At 42.2% G+C, this 25,094-nt stretch overlaps 1 protein-coding gene across 4 annotated transcripts in view; it reads right to left on the reverse strand.

Moving 5' to 3' along the window:
• Positions 1-25,094, reverse strand: part of UIMC1 (ubiquitin interaction motif containing 1) — a 92,016-nt gene that overhangs the window by 35,454 nt on the left and 31,468 nt on the right. For all 4 annotated transcript variants that reach the window (XR_012716120.1, XM_075274670.1, XM_075274671.1 and 1 more), the window contains exons 4-7: positions 23,271-23,398; positions 19,008-20,051; positions 8,969-9,033; positions 3,782-3,870 (exon numbers count right to left, since the gene is read on the reverse strand). Coding sequence is in view for 3 of the 4 variants with exons in the window: in XM_075274670.1 (XP_075130771.1) it covers positions 3,782-3,870; positions 8,969-9,033; positions 19,008-20,051; positions 23,271-23,398 (1,326 nt within the window). In the remaining variant the exon portion in view is untranslated. The remainder of the gene's footprint in view (positions 1-3,781; positions 3,871-8,968; positions 9,034-19,007; positions 20,052-23,270; positions 23,399-25,094) is intronic.

A 25,094-nucleotide genomic window follows, 5' to 3' on the forward strand; every position in this document is an offset into this window, starting at 1 on the left:
AATAACAAGGTTACACAATAGGTATTAATGTAATTTATCCCCTTATATAAGGTTACAGTGCTACAATCTATGCTCAGTGTGAGTGTTTCTTCAGGTTGGCCAATTACCTGTCTTTCCGGAGCACAAGATACCGCTCTTACCATGTCCAATAGTATGAAGAAGACTAAAGGTGGCCATACACTGTAGATAGCAGTAAGCCAGCTATCATTGCTGCTGATATTCATCAAATGCGTATGGTCACTTTAAGAGAACGACATTCATGACAATAGGCAAGTTTTATCCTTTGCATTACTGAGGTGCTGGACTACCAGAAATTCCAGATTACTGGATTGTTTCACAATATACACAAACACATACATATACTTACAGGGGCTATGTGGCTCTAAAATTGTGTGGTCTACATACTCTGCAGCAACTACTGGGCACTGTGTGTGTGTGTGACACATGCCTATATTGGTCTTCTGGGCCGAGCATCTATTATATCTTGTATCAATAGATACTGATAAGGTTATATTTAAGCCTATACATTTTAGACTAAGGTTGATGAAAGTGGAAAAAAAATGTAATCAAAATGAAGAAAACAATGGAGCAATGAGAAAGTGTATTAAATATTAGAGAGAAGCAGTACTTAAAGAGGCTGAACCATCAAAGCCACTTCTCCCCTCTAGCGATTAGGAGAATGGGGCTGAAAGATCCCCTGTATGCTCCATGTGAAGGAAGTGTCGGTGTGCTTGTGTGATCAATAGCCCATTCACTTTTATGTTAATCTTAGGACAGCCCCTTAAAGGGGTTGTCCCATCACAAGGATCCTATCTATACTGCTAGTTTATGTGGATTTAAGACTTTTCCTAAATGCATTGCTTTATCAAAACTGCTTTGTTTGGCCGCTATCTTAATTTACTCACTTCATTGTTTACACTCCGTTTCTATGGCCCTTGGGATTATCTGGTCATTTGTCAAGTGATGTAGCTGCCTGCTCTCGGGGGGGGGGGGGGGGGGGGGGGGGGAGTTTGTGTCTTTTAAGTAGTGGAGCTTCTCAGAGAGCTCTGGCATTTCTGAGCTCTTATCAGTCGGTTTAATTGAATTTGGCTGATAAGGGCTGAGATAGGGAGTCTGTTACCTCTGTATGTAATGCAAGCTGGCTCAAATCCAGCTCTGCTACATCAGCTTCACACTGTGGTAATTCATTTACAACCAATCCCGTGCAAGTGAAACCACGCCCACCTATGTGCCGAGGAAAGCAGGAAGTGAAGAGAGCACAACAGCCTGCAGGTTAGTGAACAAACGTCATGGGAATACCCCTTTAAACTAAGAATGATCATTTTAACCAACCTATGACACATCATCATTGTCTGGAAAGAAGTTGGCTTAACTTTCCATTTTTGGCCCCCTAGTAGGACAAAAGATCCCTCAGTCCTATGAAAGAACGTGCAGAAGGTGCTTTGTTCTTCACCTGGTTGTGTGAACGTGTATGGCTCAGTCACATGATTGTAATGACCAATACTGATGAAAATATGAATGGCTACATCTGCACAACTGTTATACAGACATTAAAATACTTTTATTTAATGTGCACGGTCTCCTTTAGACTTGAAGGCAAAGTTAGATAAAATGTTAGGGCCTGTAAAACCTTTCCCACTCTTGTCACCTCCATGTTCATAGGGCCGTGGCATATTACTAGGATATACTGCAATTATATAACAGCAATCACTAGAATTAAGTGGATGGCAGTACCAGAATTCAGTGCACTGCAACACGGCCCTATTAAAGTGAACGTAATGTTCTGCACAGTGTTGCCTGTGATTGTCACTGGGAAGGTCCACAGACACTTTCTGGTAGCAGTCAAACCTCTACCGGACAAACTGCTATCCTGCAAGGAAATTTCCTGCCACAACACAATCATGTACAGATAACTCTTTGGAGTAATCCAGCAAAAAGCAAGCTATCATTTCAGATAATAAAGTGACACAACAAGTTAGTTGTACACTTCATGGCTGGATGAGGTCTAATCCATCGAGTCTTTTAACACAAGATCTTCTGAACAATGAATAAAATTATAACTTAAAGTTGTTATAATTGGAGGGGCTATGAAGACGGGCGTGAAGAATGCAAGTCTTCATAAATCTGGTCAGCTATGTAAGTTAGGGAGAGTTCACAAATGCGCCCGGTCTCTGCTTTGTGGGTTTCTGTCTCCTGCCCGAGAAACTGAACATGAGATGGAAACTGGCAGCCAGTGTCCGCCTGTGTGCACCTTCTGGTCCAAAAGCGTTTTTTTTTTTAAACTGGACACAAGGTCCAGCATGTCCGACTTTGTGTCCGGTTAAAAAAAACTGTTTCACTGCGGAGAGGCAGAAGACGCTCACCGGCGGTCACTTTACAAACCCATTCAAGTGAATAGGTTTGAAAACTGACTGCCAGTTTCCGTCTCCTGTCCAGTTTCTCGGGCAGAAGACGGAAACCTGCAAAGTGGAGATCAGCCACAGGTGTGAACCCGCCCTTATAAGTCTGAAACACGTCGGAGGATTTTGTTTTTATTCGATGATGCACATACATCGCCTTTAAATGGATCTTCAATAAAGTCTTAGATTTTACAAATCTGGTCTGGCTCCTGGAATTCCACTGCAACATTTAGAATCTGCATACCGTATTTTCCGGACTATAAGGCGCACATAAAAACCTACGATTTCCTCAGAAATCGTAAGTGCGGCTTATAGTCCGGTGCGCCTTATATATGGATGGAAGCGGCGGCAAAGTCTGCGTGCCGCTTCCATACATACATAAAAGGCACCGTAAGGGTGCATTCACACTACGGAACGCGGCGTGTATCACAGCCGTACACGCCGGCGTTACAGCAGGGCTGCCGGACACTTCCCATTCGTTTCTATGGGAGCCGGCATGCGAGCGCTCCCCATAGAAATGAATGGAAAAAAGCAGTCCATTCATTTCTATGGGGAGCGCTCGCATGCCGGCTCCCATAGAAATGAATGGGAAGTGTCCGGCAGCCCTGCTGTCACGCCGGCCTGAAACAGAACGTGAAACTTACCGAGCGGTGCAGGGCGGGCATTCAGGCCTCCTCTTCCTCCGATGTCCTGACCACTTCCTCCGGCGCTCGCGAACTAATGGCCTGGGCGCATGCGCAATATCATAATGCTTCTACTACGGCTACTGCGCATGCGCCCAGGCCATTATCAGTTAGCGAACGGCGGAGGAGGAGGACGGAACATCGGAGGAAGAGGAGGCCTGAATGCCCGCCCATCCTGCACCGCTCGGTAAGTTTCACATTCTGTTTCAGGCTTTTATTTTAAAACGGGGGGGGGGGGGGTCAGTTTAATCTAACTTTTACGGTTGGGCTCTATCAGCATGATTTTGCTGATAGAGCCCCTCCTCGCCTGCCGAGCGCTTCCAATAGAAGCGGCTGGCACGCGGGGGGTTAAGCGGCCGCTGGCAAAGTCTGCCTGCCGCCGCTTTCAATAACATATAATGCGCACCGGACTGCGGCTTATAGTCCGGTGCGCCTTATATATGAACCGAGACGGACTATAAGGCGCTCATGGGCAATGCGGCTTATAGTCCAGTGCGCCTTATAGTCCGTAAAATACGGTATATATATATGTAGCATGGCCACCGCAGCTGAAACGTGTTTTTTCGCCATCTATTAATGATACAAACTTCTGTGTATAATAAAAACATCTGTCTGGACATTGCTACAGAATTGCTTCAGTGATCTGAAAAGCAGAAACATCTAAAGAACAGAATATAATTATTTGTTATTTCCCCATACCTGGGCAGATTGTAATCTCTTCTTCCTGGGCAGTCTCAGTGTGCTCCATAAGGTGTCTGTCATTCCTCACAGCAGTTGGTGAAACAGCGCTGTAAGAAGAAAATAAATTGAAGTTTTTCACAAGAATCCTCTAAAATGTGGTAAAAAAAAAACTAAATAAAGGCATAAACAGGACATATCAGAATAAAGGGATTAAATTTAGACAGAGACAATGACAAGTGTATATCAATATATACAATCGTCCTTCACTTTCCCCGGCGCTTCTAATACATATTCTAGGTCGTGTTTCCAGCAAAACGCTGCAGCCATTTTTCAGGCTTTCTTCACAGGACCGTAGTGGTTTTTAGTGTCCGCAAAAAGATATGTCCATATGTTATCCATAATCATAGATCTGTAAAAAGACTTCTATGATCCCCTACACTCGTATGTGCCGCAAATGAAGCAAAAATAGGACATGCTTCATAATTTAAAGTTCAAAGAAAGGAACTTAATCTCACTGAGATAAAAAGTATAACTTATTGAATTATTAAAAAGTCAGGTACACAATAGAGATGAGCGAGTAGTGAAATATTCGAGATTCAATATTCGTTTCGAGTAGAGCCTCAATCTTCGACTATTCGAATAATCCCATTATAGTCTATGGCAAAAAAATGCTCGTTTCAGGGGAAACTACTATTCGACTAAAGGAGAGTCACCAAGTCCATGAGTAGCAGGAGGAGAGTGTTTAGGAGGAGCGCTGTGCAGTTAAAGCGCACGGACCCCATTATAGTCTATGGGGTCCATGCGCTTTAACTGCACAGCGCTTACAAAAAGTAAGCTCCCTCGTAACAACAAGCTGCCAGCTCTCCTGACTAGCAAAGACGAGCCTGCGGCAAATAATGCTGGTTCTGCAGCAGGCTCGTCCTTGCTAGTCGGGAGAGCTGGCAACTTGATGTTACGAGGGAGCTGACTTTTTCTCATAGGAATGAATAGACCAGCGTTGATAGGCCAGTGTACAGCATTCAGCCAATCAACGCTGGTTCTGCTAGAGGCTCGTCTGAGAGGAGGCAGAGTCTATAATCGGACCACAATGGTGACTGCTGTGGTCCGATCTTAGACTCCGCCTCCTTACAGACGAGCTTCTGGCAGAACCAGTGTTGATTGGCCGAATGCTGTACACTGTATAGCATTCGGCCAATCAACACTGGTTCTGAATCGAATCTTTACTGTGAATAGCGAGTAGTATTCGAACGAGTACGAGTATTTCGAATACCGTAGTATTCTATCGAATACCTACTCGATCGAATACTATTCACTCATCTCTAATTATTATCTCTTCATAACGTCATTAGTTTGGGGCCATAGAGCTGTGTTTCTGCTCCTGATAAAGGCTCCTGCATGGTACTATTACTGGTTTGGGAGGCATTAATAATCAATGGAGACTGCTGTGGTCCGATCTTAGACTCCGCCTCCTCACAGATGAACCTCCGGCAGAACCAGCGTTTATTGGTCGAACGCTGTACACTGTCCAATCAATGCTGGTCAATGCATTTCTATCCCGACTAGCAAGGACGAGCCTGTATAGCATTCGGCCAATCAACGCTGGTTCTGAATCGAATATTTACTGCAAATAGCGAGTAGTATTCGATCGAGTACGAATATTTTGAATACCGTAGTATTCGATCGAATACCTACTCGATCGAATACTACTCACTCATCTCTAGTATACAGCAATGGCAAAAAATGAATAGTATGAAAAAACACGAATATACAGAGATAAAAGGGGAAAACGCATGAAGTTCTACTAGTGATAATGGGTATACCAGGCAAAAGCAATGTACAATGTATAGTGAAAAATGTAGGATGGAGGGTGTATATAATCCACTATCAAATGAAGGCGATGTACAATATATAGTGAAAATGCAAACATATGCACCTACTCAGGAATAGTAAGATGAAGGGTGTATGTAACTCACTACCAAGTAAAGGCAATCAGGTCAAACATGATAATCCTACTAATAGAAATGTGAAAGTTGTTATGTTTGTGTGTTTGTCACTCAATCACGCAAAAGCGGCTGAACGGATTTGAATGAAAGTTGGCACATAAATAGTTTGTAACCTGGATTAACACATAGGCTACTTTTTATCCCGTAAATGGCATGACTTCACGACTGTTATGAACTTATGTTCATATACTATATTAAACTGCTCTTGCTGGCAGCACTCTCTCAGCTAACTGCAGTTTGGTTATAAAGCCTGGTCTGTTATCTCTCTGTATAAAAACACAGATAACACTGAGTCCATTGTGTGCAAGCAACAGCATATTATCTAATCTGCATAAGTATTGTGTGTGTTCTAGGCAGCATGCGGAGACACTGAGATGGGAAAACCCCTTTAATCCAAATTGGATTAAAGTTTCCCAATTTTAAACATGCCAGGAAAAAGAAAATCCAATTTATCGCAAAATTCGAAGAAAACAAGAGCTTTGAAGATAGCCAGAAGTCAACAGAGTTCTCCTCAAGAGGAGCTGAGGAGGATTGAGCAAGCTAGGCGTCAAGTGGCTCTTAGAGCTGCCGAAATGCTGGGACAGGTGGATCATCGACACCAACAACACACTCATTATATGGCGTCTCAGAGAGCTTCTGAGAGGCCAGAACAATCACAGGCATGGTGAAAGGAACAATTTCAGCTGTAGGCCAGCTTGAGAGCTGCAGAAACGCTGGAGAAAGTGTCATCATTGATGCCAACAACATGCTCATTATATGGTGTCCCAGTGAGCTGCCGGAACAATCACAGGCACGGCGCGAGGAACAAGTTCAGCAGCAGGACAGCTTGAGAGTTGCCGAAACACCGGAGCAGGTGAACCATCAACAGCAGCAACACGCAGACAAAGTCGCGGGCAGAGGCTAGTCCCATATAAGTGAATTGGTTTTGTTTGTGTAAGGGAGTGGAGGAAGCAGAAAGATGAAAACCTGATTCAAAAGGACTACACTGACTATAATGGAGTCTGTTGGGTGTATGCTACAATCTCTGAAATATTGCTGCACATAAAAGTCCAGCATGCATGTTAAATGGACATAGCCTAAGACAAAGGTAGGCAACCTTTGGCACTCCAGCTGTTGTAAAACTACAACTCCCAGCATGCATACTTGCTCTGTTGTACTTGTAACTCCCATGGAAGTGAATGGAGTATGTTGGGAGATGTAGTTTCACAGCAGCTGGAGTGCCAAAGGTTGTTGACCCCTGGCCTAAGAAGTGATGCTCCAAAATTGTAATATCAATGGAAATACAATTATCTATTAAAACCAACCTGTCTAGAGAGCAGACATGTCTCCTCTGAGAATCAATTTACAGTAGCCCTGTCCGTGTGGTACAGTATCCTTATGATGAGGAGATGTAAATGAAGCCCACAAAGTGGTAGAAGGAATTATCATTACTTCTTACAATAAAGCAGCTTGTTTGCTGATGCTCAGACTTCCGTCTTTGTTCCCCCATTGGTAGCAGCATGGCCAGATTACTATCCTGACCTGCATCACGATGTGAGCTACACATTTAGCAGAGAAGCCATATTATGTTCCAATAGCAATAGCAGCTGAACTGGACCCTGTAGGTTTCTAGGGTCTATTTTTATGAACACCCTAACACTTACAGAGGTGATTATTGGGTAATGCCTGTGATTACGGCCATTATAAATGCATTAAGCGGCCAGATGGGTCTGATAAGAGGTTTGTTTCTGCTCTTGACTTGTTTATAGACTTCTCATAACACTGGAGCTGTGTATAGATCCTGCAGTAAGATATCGCTGGAGGTTTGAGCCTACACTCTAAGGGCCCGTGCACTCGGAGTTAACGCGAGCGCATTTTAGCATAATACACGTGTTAAAATAACACTCCCATTGACTTCAATGGAATTTTTTACACGTGTAAAAAAAAAAAAACGCATCAAAAAACGCGCCGAAAAAGGCAACGCGTTTTTTTTACACGTGTAAAAGATTTCATTGAAGTCAATGGGAGTGTTATTTTAATACGTGTATTCTATGCACGTGTATTATGCTAAAATGCGCTCGCGTTAACTCCGTGTGCACGGGCCCTAATACCCCCAGGACTACTTTAAAAGGAAGACATGGATTATGTTAACAGATCCTAACACGGGTTGCCTTTGTACTTGTAATACAAAATAACTTTATTATAGGAAGTTCTGCTTAATGAGCTTTGCATGCTTTTCAGGACAGGAGAAAAACCAACACTATGATGGATCTACTGAATATAAAAAGCAGGCAATAAGCATTGTTTACTTACGAAAGATACAGAGGGACTGGCGGAGATATACAAGTTATTTGCCAGCGCTCCATGTCTTGCTATTCAGCAAGTCTGCTCATGTGTACTGGTAAAATTTATTACAGTCAGCCATACAAGAACACTTAGCAGACAGCTAGGATTTATGATAAACTATCCAGGTGGTGAAACCAAGTCCACGGAGGACGCTTCCCCCACATCCCAGCTCTGCTCATGTGAAATAAGGAAATAAACAGAAAAAAAAAGCATACCAGGTGATACAAGGTAAGCTTTCATTGTAGAACCCTGAACATTGTAGTGACCCTTTCATGCCTGTGCCATGCTTCCTAAGATTACACTGCAGCGAGTCTTTTCTTATGGAAGTACTACGAATGCAGCTTAGACATAATGTCTGCGGCGTAAAAGTCCATTTGCCATTGTCTGTTGTTCACCTGGTTTACTTGTTGGATGTGATTCCCATTATAGAGTGAGGGACATTGGATGCTACGCTACATTCAGCATTTCACCTACAGCAGTAAAATTCCCAATAACGTTCCAGCTCGGCGGCTGTGCTTATACTAATTTTCAGACGATTACATTAAGAGCTCTAACTACTCTCTGAACAAGTAAGTTATCTCCCCTGTGACAAGAATACCGCTTGCTCTTGAAACATGTTTATGCCAAGAAGAAATGCACCTGAAACATGAAAAATGATCAAGTTGCTAGGAAGAGCCCTCCAGAGGGATGGCGTGTGGCCAGGCGCCAGGTGCGTGCAAGATGCCGTGTGGGAAAAACACTCGAATCGAGGGAAGAAACTGAATTTCCCATATAAACACAACTACAGCTGCTTGCTGGGGATCCTCGACAATCTTTTATCAATGGGAAACTACAAGCATGCCCTAATAATATTCACAGGGTTCATGAGTGATCTCACCTCTCACCAGGTGCCACGGGAGCGACTCCTTCACATTCGCTTGGCTGCAACTTGGTAAATAGTGCCTGGGAAAAGTAGAGAAAGCGTATGGTTAGACAAACAAACTACTGTTTAGGAAATGTTAGTGGTATGTTCCCATGAGACTGAAAATTTTCTGCTAAAAAACTGCAGCAAGAAAAAAAAAAAACACAAAACAAAAAAATAACCCACCACAAAATGGTATACTCTCTGTTGAAGATTTCACGCCAGAAATGCTGAAAATGTATTTATTTTCAGTGTGAAGGGATAAACCCATGAAAATCTAGAGTTACAGCACAAGTTAAAGGGGCTCTATCACTGGCCAAAGTCATTTTTACATAAGCACATCCTTGCATAGCCTTTAGAAAGTCTATTCCACACCTACCTTTTGTATGTAAATCGCCTTATTAGTGTTGGAATAAGTCTGTTTTTATTCATATGCTAATGAGCTTCTCCACGTGCACAGGAAGTTGTCAGCAGCACTCATCTCTATGCTGTGTGTGAGAGCAGGGAGGAGGAGTCAGCAGCAACCTGTGCTGTATATACAGGAGACAGTGCACGAAGAGACTTCCGGGGTGCACCGAGAAGCTAATTAGCATATGATTACTACTAATATGTCTACATATTAGTAACTAAAGGACCTTCCAGTTCTCTGTGCTCCGTGGGCCCTGACTCATGTATAAGCCGAGGAGAGCTTTTTCAGCATGAAAAATGTGCTGAAAAAGTCGGCTTATACTCGAGTATATATGGTAATCGTAATTGTAAACATGTAATTGTTAAAATAAACTTTCATGCAAGCAACACCAATGAGCTTTAGAGACTTCTTTGGCTGTATCCATTGCAGGCATTTAAGGGTATGTTCACACAGTGGAAAATGAAGAGGAATTCCTCTTCATTTTCCGCCACCAGAATTTTTGCCACAGCCTAGCCGCAACGGGATGCATTAGCATTTAGTCGCAGCATCTCGAATTGCGGACACCATGGCTGAATTAGCCGCCGAATTCACGGCAAGATCGAGCAGGACGCTTCTTTTTTACACGGCCTGCTGAGATCTCTGCCTTCCTTTGAAAACAATGGGAGGAGGATTCCGGGAGGAATCTGCTCTGGATTCGGAGGCAAAATTCGCAGCAAATTCCTCTGTGTGAACGCAGCCTTAGTTTGTCGTTCCTGCTGGAAATATATAGAGAACCCCTTAGGCCAAGTTCACATCTACGTCAGAGGCTCCATTGCAGAATGTAGTCAGGATGTTTTTGTCTGGCAAAAACAACAGACACTGGAATGGAAGATCTGTGGAACCCATTATAAGGGATCTCTTTAGGGCTCCGTTGGCATGTCATTTTAAATAGCTGACCTATGGAACACAATAAAGGAAGATGGTACTGATATGCCCACAAATATTGGTTGGCAAGTGGGTGTCATATATAATGACGTAAGGGACACAGTAAGCTTTTACATTAATCTGAGATAAATATACTGTATACCCTTCACATCCTTATAAAGGCTCGTTGACACAAAATTGCTTTAATAATCAGTCACGGATATCTCTCTGTTCCATACGTAATGTCTATAAAACCTCAGACAAACACCAACTTCTTACATGTAATTCCAGAAGGGTGGTTGTATTTGCAAAGGGTTAATACACGGAGAATAAGAACAATTTTTTTTGGTCTTAGACAGTAAGTCAGAACATCAATACTGGCCAGGCTCACACCGCAGGAAAAGCAGATCCAAATTCGACAGTAAACAATGGAATGAGCGCTCCATGACTCCGCTAAACAACATGTAAGCAGCAGGGAAAACAAGCAGCACTGGTAAAGCCTGTACTGAACAATACAAGGAGCCAACATGGCAGAAACAACGGCAAGTCACTGCCCAACAGTAAGACAAGTAGCTCATATCCCTGCATAATAACGAAAAACTATTTCTTATCAGGAGTTATTAAGGAGCAGATTTTATTAGCCATAACTCCCACATTATAACATGTCTGATAAATCATGTGACGCCACTAGGTAGCTTATCGCATATAGTCAACTGACCCGTAGAATTGAATGCAGTGAGCTCCCCCTAGTGGTACATATAAGCAGCTAGAATTTTATCTTCTAAAAATCTAGTGTTGGATTCGGAGGTCTGCATCACAAAAACTCTGGTTCCTATAAAATTCATGAGAGTACAGGACCTAAGAAGAATATCTGCTTGAAATTGGTTGTCTCATGAAGATACATGATGTCCTTTACGTGAGGTCCATTCTTGGAGCCAGAACGCACAGTAACTCTGAAAGCGATGCTCTTGCTCAAGTTGGACTTGAGCTGTTCTTGTATTACAAGGGTGGCCATTTATCTGAAGGTCGGCCATATAATACTACACCACAGCTTTCTTTGGCACAGTCACCTGAGAGCTTTGATTGAGATCGCCACAGGGGTCGCATTTTAAAAAAAAAAAAAAAAGTTGTATCTTATAAAACAGGCAAGGTCAAACTTGACTATATGCTGAAAGAACGTTTTCTGACAGATATTTACTGCATGTTATAGGGGTTTTCCAAACAAATGATGAAATCAATTGCTTATCCTTAGAATAGATCATCACTATCAGATCGATTGGGGTCTGACATACAGGATTCCTACCAATGGCTTGTTCTCAGTGGCTGCTATACAGAGAACAGACCTGGAAGCAGAAAGCTCTGTTCTCTGTGCGCTACGTTACTGCTGTTCAGCTCCTATACAAGTGAACGGGACCTGAGCAGCGGGTGCAGACACCTGCCGACCTGATACTGATAATCTAGTCTAAGAATAAGCCATCAACATCATTTGCCCACAAACCTGGTCAGCACAGTAAATAGTTTACTATACTCACAGAGACCACCAAGTATGCAATCCTCTGGATCTGGGTTGCGTTCACTTCTCCACCAAACAGACATTTATGGCTGTGAACCATGCATGCCTGAGCATTATCAGCAATTGTGGGAAAAGCACACGCTGCACAAGCAACCATTCCTTGTATACAGCGGTACAAGTGTGAAAGAAGGAGCCTGCAGCTATGAAATCCTGGAGAACACAACTATTTCCCTCTATGTGTTAGTGGTAACTACCATTTTGGGTTTGTATGGGTGAAGTATTTATGGTCTTATATCCATTGTTTAACCTCTCAATTACCAATTGGTGTGGGACGACAAAGCAAAACGTAGCCAACCATCAGCACATGTGTTAGGACTTCCCAGATTGTGTAATCCTAGAGACACCGTATACTACAGGTTGAGAACGGCTTAGATATCTCGCAATAGTATTGTATAAAGTTTGTGTTCTCACATAAGATAGTATAATAAACTGGGTTTCTACTCCCAACCAGATTCTGTTTGCTGTCTGCACAGTGTTTTATATAAAGAGATCAGTAGGCTTTAGACCATAAGAGAGTTTATAGGGGAGGGTCTGTCTGGTTTCTATAGTAGTTTAAAGGGTATCTGAGTTTTCCTGAAAAGTTGAAATATGTGTACCAAGCTGCTGCTCTATGCTAGACAGAGGTATTATGATAGGACTAACAAACCTCATACTCTCCTAGTTCGCCAGCTACGGGACAGGACGGAAAAGGATACGGCCTAATGTCCTATGGCGATCCGACGGGGCAGTTGTCTATGATCCCAATGAGGTGGCGCGCTTGTTCCACATGTTTTACTCTCCTAATGCAGGTGCCCCTTCAAGGCCTTCGGTCGCTGAAGTGCTTGATACCGGCCTGGGTCTACTCTTCAAGAGTACTCTAAATGGATGGAGATAGAGACCTAGTGACTTGTTCTGCAACACCCTCACTCTCCCCTCAGGACTGATCTATTAGGCCCCATGGCATTGTGTGGCTCACTTCCCCCTACCCTTAGCACACTCCTCTATGACCACTTTTCTTCTCCACCCTCCTTATCTGGCTACGAGCTGGCCTGTGCAGATTTGCTGACATTATCAACTACAGGACCCGTACTGCCCTTCCATTTGCCGACCTCCAGTCCAAGTTTGGTCTTCCCCGGTCTATTGAATTCTCTTACATCCAAATCTCCCACCTAGCCTGTTCTATTTCTCCTGGTCCTAAGGCCCTGACTCCCACATTTTCTGTAAGGCTCTGCAAATCCGGTGTTGCAACTGCTGGACTTATCTCTGCCATATACCAGCTCCTCTCAGACCCCACACTGGACACTTTACCTAATTACAATTACATGTCACAGTGGGGGGGCTATGTGGGAACACCCATCTCAAATACCAAGTGGTCGCCTCAGCTTACCTCAGCTAGATGCCTAGTGGCTAAACACTGGAGGCAGTCTGTCCCCCCTGCACTGGGATACCTGATACCTGGAATATCTGACTGCACCACTGAACCATCAGGTAGAAAAGCTTCAGATAATATTGAACCCGTGGCACAAGTTTTGGGCTACCTAAGCACTCTGAATGTAAAGAATTCCAGTCTCTCTTTTTCTGGGTATCTCTCCCTCCTCTTTACCCTTTTGTTCACGCTCTCGTGTCCCCCCTTTGGTTCAATATGTTCCATTTGGGTCTGAAATGGCCCCTATATTTACACAGCCATAACTTAGCTATGCCTTATGTTTCGCTCTAGGTTTCTTAGTGTTTCCCGCTTTATAGGCGATGTCATATTTGCTTTCTTTTTCAGGTCTTCTTGTTTTTTGTGCCTCATCAGAGGCAAAACCTAGGCAGAGGTAAGGATAGCCTCTATCTTTTTTTAGGTTGAAGCAAAGTGGCGAGCAGAGGTGTTCTGTGCCCGGTCAGCTGTGATAACTGGCCGCTAAAAAAGACATAGGCTGTCCTTACCTCTACTTATGTGTCGCCTCTGCAGAGCTGTACCGACATACAGCAGAAATGTGTCAGGCTAATCTAAGGCTGATATACTTTATTGTGCGTGTGAATGCGGTTAGTTAATAATACCGAAAGTGTAATGTAAGCTCTCCAGCTAGAGATGTAGATAGACCTAGACTGGTCTTTACTGGGAGGTTAGCCCTGGTTGTACGAATATGATTTGGTTTGTTTTGAGGGGTGGGGAACATCTGCATTCTCCAAAATTATGAGGAAACCTAGATGCCTGAGTGGGACTTGGTGGTATATTTAGTTCTATATCCCCTCAATTACTTTTGCTAGTATTTCTACTATACTCACACTGCATGAGTATCCAATCTAGGGCTTTCTTACCATACACAAATTCTACGAGCTTTCCACACTTGACTCTTTGGCTGTTAATTCATATACCTTTTTAGGGTATGCTCACATGGCGGAATTTGTATCACGCGTGTGAACACTTCCGCGTGGCTAGCCGTGACAGGATACCGGTGCGGTGCATCAGCATCACGTCGTGGCATTACGCTCAGGATTAGGCCCGAAGAATGGGCCTAAATCGGAAGAGAGCCTCACGCTGTGGCTACTAGCTAGCGGAAAAAAGAAGAGAGAAGCTCCCATTGAAGTCAATGGGAGCCGTTTTTTGAGGCAGATTCCGTGTCAAAATCAACTCCAAAAAACTCCGTGTGAACATACCCTTAGGGTTTTGTGGGTATACCTTATACTTTTAATAAAAGTTATCTTTTAACGTAGCTTTTCTTTTTTCTATTGGGTTATTTGTGATACATAGATTTATTAATCCCTTACGTTGTGGTACTATTTTGTCTACTATAAGAATTGATCTTCCAATATATCATTTATTACATCAGTATTCTCTTCTTTACAGACATTGTAAATATGTTCATTCCCCTGCCCTGACAAAACCCTTTATAAGGAGAATGGACAGATGAGCAATACCTGCATTCTTTAGGGCCAGTTTTATTGTGATATGCACTGAGAAAGCAGTGGGGGTTTTTTTGTTGCAGATTGTTCTGTGTTTTTTGAGCCAAAGCCAGCAGTGGATTTGGCAGAAGGAAAAGTATAAAGGCGGATTACATGTGCATGGACCCACAAAAATGAATGGATCAGTGTGCTATCCGGGTTGTGTGCAAGGGACTTAAAGGGATTCTATCATTAAATTGCTATTTTTTCTCACTAACACGTAGGAATAGCCTTAAGTAAAGGCAATTTTTCTCCTACCTTTAGATGTCTTCTCCGTGCCGCCATTCAGTAGAAATCCCAGTTTTCTTCGGTATATAAATGAGTTCTCTCGCAGCACTGGGGGCCTCCCCAATGCTGCGAGAGAACTCTCCAGCGCCGCCTCCATCTTCCTCTGGAACGGCCTCTCTCCGTGTCTTCTTTCAGTGCTGGCTTCAAACTTCTATGCATGTGCAGTCGGCTCTGCCATTGGGCCTCGGGCAGAGGTGACATGCGCGTGGCCATTTTCTTGTGGCCGCTTACCCCAACTTACTGGTGTAAGCGGTCACAAGAAAATAGGCGTTTACAGCAGGCGGGCATGCGCAGACGGCTCTGCCCTAGACCCGACAGCAGAGCCGACTGCGCATGCCTAGAAGTTTGAAGCCAGCACCGGAAGAAGACGCAGGATGAGGCCGTTTCAGAAGAAGATGGAGGCGGCGCTGGAGAGTTCTCTCGCAGCATTGGGAACGCCCCCAGTGCTGTTTGAGCGCTGGAGAACGCCCCCAGTGCTGCGAGAGAACTCATTTGCATACCGAAGAAAACCAGGATTTCTACCGAACGGCGGCGGTAGGAGAAGGTAGGAGAAGTATAGCCTTTCTTAAGGCTATTCCTACGTGTTATCAAGAAAAAATTTTGTTTTAATGATAGGATCCCTTTAAGTGCTTCTTTTATATTTCTGAAGTCACAATTGACTCTAGCTTAAAACCCCCCCAAAAAAAACAAAAAAACCTCCTTTTAAGCAACGTGAGCCTTAGAGTTGTCTCAGACCATTATTTTTTTTCCCATTTTTATCTGCCAGTAGCAGGTCGTACACTTTACTATATAATCCTACATGATGAGGTACAGTGGATCAGTTGTCTATACCCAACCAATAAGATTAGTACTTTCATTTCCAAAAGGACCAGGGACAGCTGAATTACTTTCCACCATTTTAGATAAATCATTCTCCATTTCATCTTATGCTTTTTGGGTACATATTAAAGTTCCCAGTTAGAACTCTTTAAGAGGGTTGGCAAGTGTTCTTTCTGACTTTGGTGAAATTTTTCCATTCATATTTTATGCCCAGGCAACACTGGATACTTTCTCCAGAATACACAGAAATATTTAAAAAAATACATAGAAAGTAATTCCATAATAACCTTAAGGCCCCGTTCCCACGGAGTAACGCGCCGCTCATTCTGACACGTAAACACGTGTCAGAGTGAGCACTTTAAAGCAGAATCCCATAGACTTCAAATGGTTCCATCTTACGTGCGCTACACACTGAAATCAATGGGAGGCTTTTTAACCACATTGATTTCAATGTGTAGTGCACGTAAGACGGCACCCATTGAAGTCAATTTGATTCTGTTTTGAAGTGCTCACTCTGACACGTGTTTACGTGTCAGAATGAGCGGCGTGTTAGTCAGTGGGAACGGGGCCTAACAGATCAGCCCTCTCGCTGAATCGGACAGAATACAGGCTGCTGTACATGGTAACCAGCATTCTGCTGATGGAATAAGGGGACTTGTAATAGGACAAATGGTAACATGAGAAATGTATTCTATAGGTTCCCAACTAACTGTTACCATAAGCAGGTAATACCTACAAACATTAATGTAAGTAAGACTCACAAACCTCCTTTGGGAAACCTTGCAACAGTACAACACTGCCACCTTCTGCTTATGTAGGGTCAATTCACACAAGCAAAATTATTTTAGATACAAGATTGAAAAAAAAAAAAACTTATTAAAGAGGTTGTTTAGAAATTACAGTACTCAGGCAGGAAGCCAGGGAAGGGTGAAAATTAAAAAAAAAAAAAAAAAAAAAAAAAAAGCCAAACCTATTCCCGGCACTCTGGTGTCCCCCATCACTGTCTGATACAGTGCACACTGCGGCTTGTGCTGGTGGAAGTGCTCGGCGCATGTGGCCATAGAGGAGGTCTAAGGGAAGGAACCGGTAATTTATAAGAGTTCCTTTCCTGTGACAACTAAGGCCACCGATTGTCGATTAAGACTTTTTAAGACGTTTTAAGAGTCATGTAGGCAGTACTACATAGTGACTGACAACCTTCCCGAAGAATCGTATGGAATTTAAGATCAGAGGTGGAAGACCGTCTCAGTTTCCGTATAAAGCTATACCTATACAATAACCTCTAAGGAGAGGAAATGAGGGGAGCCGAAAACTAATTTCTGTCATGAGAAAGCTGGATAGTAGATCCTGATAACTCAGCAGTGTTGTGAAAAAAATGATGCGGATATCTCTCCGTTTTGAGGAAGCTTCCTCTTCCTCCCCTCTCCATAGACTTATGGTACAATATGGAAGGAGGCAAATAAGTGAAGAAGCAGACCATGTATTTATTAAAGTATATTATAAAGTTTGTTATCTTGCTTTTTATGAAAAAATAGATTAGTTACGCATTAAAAAAAAAACAAGAAGTTGGAATTGGTCTTTTGTAACGATGACGCTAAACTGGGAGTAACTCCCCCTTGACTGTACTCATCCATAGATTAATACTGGGGGCTTAGCGTCATGGCTGGATGGTAAGGAACACACCCTCTGACAGTACAGGGCTATGGTCGAGTACTGTCAGGAGTGTGTGTTCCTCAGAGCCCAGCTAGACTATCAGGAACGCCCATCTAACAGGGAGCAAAGATCGGTAACGGCACCAATATCTCTTGCACCGGGCACATAATAGGAAAGTCGACAGTGCGCTGAATTCAGCGCAGTGTCAGCTTTCTAGCGGTATATAAAACAGCATGTGCCCGAGGACATGAAAGGTCCTCTTTAACATATCAACAAGAAGCAAGTGACAATATAAAGAAAGTCAAGAAAGCATACTATAATCAAGTGAAAAAATATACGCTCAAACCAGTGGTGCAATTACATGTAAATACTGTTCGGCCCTGCTACTTTTTGAGATTGAGGTCAGCAACAAAAATTCCACCTATAATATGGAAATAAGGTCCATATTCTAGATTCACCAGTACTTGTATTCAATAGGTGACAGAGCGAAATATGTGATTTAAAAGGATTTTCCAGTTTAAAAATATTGATTACCTTTCCTAAAAGCAGGTAATTAATATCAGATTGGTAGAGGTCTGTCACCTGACATCCCATCTGACTAGCTGTTCTCAGCAGCTGATACACAGAGAATGGAACAAGCAGCAGACAGTGCTGTTCTCTGAATAGTGGTGGTAGAGTCACTGCAGCTTCAGTCCTATAGATGAGAATGCAAGTTAGACTGCAGTGCCTGGTGTGGCCACTACACAGAGAACAGCGCTAACTGCTTCCTGCTCCATTCTATGTGTATCAGCTGCAGAAAACAGTTGATCAATGGGGGTGCTTGGTGTTAGACTCCCACTTATCTGGTATTGATACCCTATCCTTAAGAAAGGTTATCAATATTTTTAAACCATAAAACCCTTTAAACCACAGTTTACGGTGTTATTTATATGTATTTTAAGTGGTGCTCATTGATCATACAGATAGCAGCTTAAGATATGCAGTCACCCTGATGAAGAGGTTCATTAACCATGTTTATTGCTTTGATCGCTTTTTATCCAAATTTTTAGCAGAGGCAAAACCGTGAAATAAGTGGTTCGCAACTTTCGATTCGTTTCTCCAGCTATGACGTTTATGGTACAGGATAAATATTTGGTTTGGTATAGGCTTGTAGACTGGGCATTTTCAGACACATGGATACTTAATGTGTATGCGTATCACAGTATTTAAGTACTTTTATATGTGTTCTATGGAAAGTGGGGTGATTTGACTTTATAATATTTTTTATTTTTCTTTATTATTTATTTTTATCTTGCATTTATTAGACCCCCCCCCCGGGGTGTGATCACTAATGCAATGCATTGAGATTAATTGTAAAATATTGGCATTTGTATGGCAGCCTGCCATACAAATGTTGATGTCAGAAAAGGGTTAATAATTACATATAAATATTACAATATCATTTACAATATCAGGCATCTTACCTTTGAGTTATCTTTATCACCCTGAAATGAAGAGCAATGACCATTGTCCGGGGTGGTCTGTGGTGGACTCTGAGCTGTCTTCTGCCTCTTGCTTGATATATGCTCTGTCTCTTGACTATCAGAATTATCATCATCCTCTTTTTCACTTTCTTCCAGTTTTTGTGTGTCCTTTTCAGCTGTGTCATCTTCTTGGCTTTTGCCCTCCTTGTCATTTTCTTGACTTGAAGCTTCAGGATGGATTGGTTGTCCATAATGCTTTTTATGTAAAAGCTGTCTCTGAGCACTTTTCAAGCTCTTCTGATAGACTTCAAGCTGGCAAAGTATGACTTTGGTGTATTCACTCGGATTCACACCCTTTGGACAGAAAGGAACACCCCAATAGTAGTTAATGGTACTCCCACTTTCCATTCGCTTATCTGACCCACACATTGAGGTTTCAGTGCCATCTACAGAAGGAACGTCCTTACAGTCCATTTTCTTGGCTTTGCCAGCCCAAAGGTTCTCTGCGTTCCTTCCGTCATTTTGATGTGAAATTTCTCCTTGGGAACATAATATAGGTATCAGAGTAGAATCTATCTGAGGACTCTCTGAACAGTGCGTCAATTGGTCATCTAGATCATCTCCCGGCCCGTCATCACTTAAGTTTCTTTCCTGAAATAGTCTGCAGGGAATGAGTCTGCGTGAACATGTGGACTTTTTCGGAAAAACAGGGCTTAAAGGAAATTGTTTAGCTGGGGACATTTTTACAAAGTCACTGCTGGTAGGTGGAGACAACGGAGATTGTAGACCGTTTTCTATGCATGAAATAGGATCCTTGCAGTTTGGAGACAAAATAATACTAGAGCTTTCCACAATGTCTTGACTTAATCGCTGCAAGAGAACAAATGGAGTTTTTGTTGAGCCTTCATCTGAAAGTCTAGAATTCATAGATAAACTCGGTTCTTCTTCATCGTCACTCACACGCAACATTTCTTTACTCAGATGTGTTACATTTCTTATTTCATCTTTTGTGCCACTAATAGGAATCTCGGTAGCTTGGCAGCTCTGAAAAGACAGACAGACCATAGGTTAGACATTTTTATATTGTTTCAATCCTTCCACTGAACAATAAATACATGAAAGGTAAATTAACCCCTTCCCGCTCTCATTCTCATTTTGAAACTCCCCATCTTCCAAACTCCATAACTCTGTTATTTTTCAGTTTATAGAGCCACATGAGGGCTTAATGTTTGCAGGATACATTGTACTTTGTATATGGTACCATTTAAAATTGTCTATGATGTATTTGGTAGCGGAAATAAAATTCAAAATAGAGTGCAACTGTAGGAAAACTGCATCCGTGCGACTTTCTTACAGCTTTCTTTTTTCAGCGTTCACCGTGCAGCCAAAATCACATGTCATCTGTATTCTATCGGTCGGTATTATTCCAGGGATACCGTTTTAGCCTCTTTAAAAAAAAGTTCTTGGAGTTACCAAGTAACTTTTTTTTATATTTCCATGTACCAGGAACATATAGAAAGCATTTTTTTTGTGGGGCCAGATGTAATTTTTACGCTGGGTTCACACCAGCGCTTGTATTCCGTTAGGGAATTCCATTCCCTTCCCCCTCTTTGGTTGGAAACTGAGCAGAAACCACACGGACCCCATTATAGTCTATGGGTTGTGCAGGTTTCCTAAGGTAACCACTTATGGTATTTATGCGGATTAGGTTTCCGTTTGGGGGGTCCCAAAAGAACCCTCTGAACAGAAATCCAAACGCAGATGTGAACCTAGCCTGAGTTATGATATTTTCTGGAATGCCTAATGTTTTGATTGCTTTTTATTCAAAATTTTATGGGAAGTGAAATCGTGAAAATACGGAATTTGGCGCTTTTACATTTTTTAACTTCTGTAGACCGGGTATTTTCGGACATGGGGACATATAATTTGTTTATTTACCTCTCTATTTTAAATCTATGGAAAGGGGGATGATTTCAACATATATTTATTTATTTATAAAACATATATTTATTTTCTTTTTTTATTTATTGCAAGTCCCATATGAGCAATACAACTGAATTTCAGTCTACGGGAGATTCGCTCCATTACTATTAAGACTAGTCATAGGCCATAACTATAACCTCCAGGATGCTACAGGAACAGTGAGTCAGGGAGTCATCCTGCAACATTAAAAATATAGGGACAGCATGGAATGGCCCGGGGAGGGGGTGGCAATCAGTGTGGACTCTGATCATAGGCATTAGCTCTTGGTCTCTGCTCTTGTAGGGTGGGCGTCTCCATCTTCAAAGGGATTCTATATCATTATATTTACGCAAATTTGCTTAACGACATGTTGCAATTGCCATTAGAAAGGCTATTATATCCCTATCTTTCCTCAGCTTTTAGCCAACGCTGTTTTTGAAATACAGACTTTATTCTTATATGCACGGAGCACAGCACCATCATATCCATTATCCCGCCTCCTCTGGCCGCTACACGCCCCTTCATTTTTCGGTGTGATAGCAGCAGTATTTCTCACTACCTTATTCAGACTGGATATAGCTGAATCCACCTCTGAGTAAGAGTAAGTTCTCATCTGCACTCAGTGATCCCGTTCCCTATTCCGTTTGAAAAATGGGAATGGGGAATGCATTTTTCCGGTGGAAATTCCCCTGGACCTAGTTTATGGGGTCCCAAGCGGCCCCGAAGAACAGAAACCCAAGCGCAGATGTGAACCTAGCCTAAGACTGTTCTTCTGTTTACGCATATAATGGAATTACAGAAACAGTAACTAAATAAGGTTGCACAGTCCATCGTTTTTGATGCAGCACTAATTTTCCTGAGAAAACGTCAAACACCTTGGTGGAATCCAACAGACTCAACTATAAGTAAAGTCTAGTGTAGAAGCCAAACACCTTGTTGTTAAAGCTAAAGACTGGGAAAATGTGAAAACTCTTTTACTGGGGAAAGAGCAAGGAAAGAAATGATGCTTGGGAATTCACCTCAGCTACAATATCTGAAGACTGGTGATGGATCCTGTAGTCATTGCAACTAAATTACAGGTTGAACGAAATGTTTGAAAATTGCATGTTTTTACCAAAATCTGTGACACACGTCAGACATATTGACCACCCTACTTCCTGTCACTGAGGAGTCGCATTAACAACTGAAGATGTGAATAACTGGACAACTAATGTACACCTTATAGAATGTCATAAGCCTATAAGCAGAATAGTCTAGAAAAACATAAAATATAACAATGACATTTCCCAAATGGAAATGGCAGTAAATAAATATTAAACACTAGCTTTTACCCGCGACTTCGTCTGCGGTGATTTGAGAATTGGGCGGACACAGACGTGTGAAACTGTAAAAGTGCTTTAAAAAGTTTGGTGGGCTAGCAAATGTGATGTGATGTGTTATATTGTGTATGTCGTGATACAGACAATGTGATGTGTTGTATTGTGTATGTCGTGATACAGACAATGTGATGTGTTGTATTGTGTATGTAGTGATACAGACAATGTGATCTGTTATATAGTGGAAAGCTATATGTAAATGTGAGTGAGTAGAGTGAGGGCCACTCCTGAGGTGACAGTAAGGAGTGTGCAGGCAGGTTGAGGCAGGAAATGCCAGGCAGTGTGTGTGAGTCTATAGCTGGGGCTAGGAGTCCTGCTTTTGTGAGTCTCCTGCTAGGAAGCCATGTTGTTTAGTGGCACCAAAAGTAGCCTGTGACTCAATCCTAAGGGAAAACTATGTTTGTGGAAAATTGCACGAAAATCCGTCCAGGCGTTTTAGCGTGATTGAGGAACAAACATCCAAACTCACAAACATCCAAACACACAAACTTTCACACTTATAATATTAGTAGGATGTTTACAGAGAAACTGTCAGGTCAATTTGGGACACTAAACCACCCGAAGGTCCTTAAAGATCAGGGGGTTTAATGTCACAGATCACCCTGTCTTAAAACCATCATGCCTGAATTACATAAAAAACAAACCTTAAGCTTACATAGAGATGAGTCTGATGGGTCTCACTGGACTCATTTCTGGTTCTCTTGGCGCCTGCACAGTTCTTCAGTGACGCCATGGACATACACCCTGGTTTCATTGTGCAAGCCCTGAGGTTGTACTCCTGACTTCAATGAAAAACTATGTCAGCATGGGGAGTACAGAGCATAAAGTGTGTTTTTAGAGCAGGCATGTATGGCTTTACAACAGGACAACCTGGAACTCTAAATTGCCCTTACAGGTTCCCTTTAAGGTAAGTGTGTATATTCACATGAAGGCTTTCTTCAATGGCTTTTTTAATCAGCTCATCCTCTTCTTCTTGGGTGTATTCCTCGTGTTTTGTCTGCATCTGCTGACTCATCTTTACTGCCAGAGCCAACTGTTCCTCCTCGGTCATATCTAAAACGCAAGAAAAATAGCCGTAAGTCAAATCAAGCATGAAAACTGTGAATGTTTCCAATTCTATGGGTATTCCAAACTAAAAAATGTATGGCATATCCACAGAGTGAAGTATGCAACAAATGTCTGATTAATTCCACTTTTGTTTTTATCTGCTCCCACCTCTGGGTCCTGTACCTACACTACATGGACAAAAGTATTGGGACTCCAACACATTACGCCTACAGATGGTTTTATGACAGCTTTGTCTTGTTCATTGTGATGAAGTCAGGGCATCAGAATCACCCAACCATATTTGTGGTGATGTTATGTGAAGTCAGCAGAGCATTAATGTACTGTGTGCCTCAGCACATGACATAACTAAGTGTAACTATGTAGTCTGCCACTTTGTAGCGGAGTTGCTGAGTTTCCCAAACACTTCCAGTTTTCAATATCACTCACAATTGATCGTGGAATATCTAGAAGGGTAGACATTTCACAAACTGGCTTGTTGCAATGGGGTCAGTCTATTATGGTATCAGGACCAATATCTCTAGAAGGGGTTAAAACCCTACCACCATTCTACTCCAAGTCACAAAATCCACATGAAAAGCAAACAGAGAGGTGGCTTTGATTTGTTCTCATGACTCCAGTTCTGGAGGTAGTTGTGCACCCCTGAGGTATAACATACAGCTATCAGACATTTATTGGTGTGTATAAAATGTCTAGCATAGGAAAGTCTTTAAAGGGGTTAGCCACTTTCAGACCAATATTGAGAAACAAATGTTATTGTTTGTACAATAAAAAGATATACAATTTTCCTATATACTTTCTGTATCAATTCCTCAAAGTTTTCTAGATCTCTGTTTGCTGTCATTTATTCTGTTTCCTCTAGGGGACAAAAGTCTGACCACGGTCATGTGACTTACGGTCCATGGTCATGTGACTAGCACACAGGTGCACAGCTGATTACCAGGCAGATGTCTGATTACTGTGCTGTGACTATAACGAGCGGCACCTGTGTGCTCATCACATGACCATGGACCATAAATCACATGACCATGGTCAGACTTTAATCTACTAGTATTAAGCAGAATGAATGACAGCAAGCCGAGATCTAGAAAACTGTGAGGAATTGATACAGAAAGTATATTGGAAAATTGTATATCTTTTTATTGTACAAACCATAACATTTGTCTCTCAATATTGGTCTGAAAGTGGCCCACCCCTTTAAATTCCCCCAGAGATCTTCAGACACAGAACCCTAGAAACATATATATCTCATCTAAGGAGGCACCAGACAGAGCACTTTATGAGCGCTCTGCCCAATCACAGGGAACTGTAAAGGTACTTATTAAAAACGATACATACTCTAATGTTCTGCCATTATAGATCTGTATGTTTTGATTAGGGCAGAAAGGCACAGCAAAAGGCAATCAGCACATATAAAAGGACAGCAATTGCTTTACTTTTCATAGAAAGATGTAGGGGCAGAATGTATTCCTTGTGAGAATGTGAATATAATGTAGCCCTTGCATTAACTCTTCCACCAAATACGTAGTGTTCTCATCTAAGGATTTAGATGCACATTTCACTTATAAGAATGTGAACACTCATATGACACCAGAGATGAAAAATTCTGGTCTGGCTGCTCCCATTTGGATATATCACCCACCAGTCTCTGTACCTGGCCCTGAGCAATGACGTCAAAGCATGG

This window comes from Leptodactylus fuscus, chromosome 5 (genome assembly GCF_031893055.1).
Source record: "Leptodactylus fuscus isolate aLepFus1 chromosome 5, aLepFus1.hap2, whole genome shotgun sequence".
Taxonomy (NCBI): Eukaryota; Metazoa; Chordata; class Amphibia; order Anura; family Leptodactylidae; genus Leptodactylus; species Leptodactylus fuscus.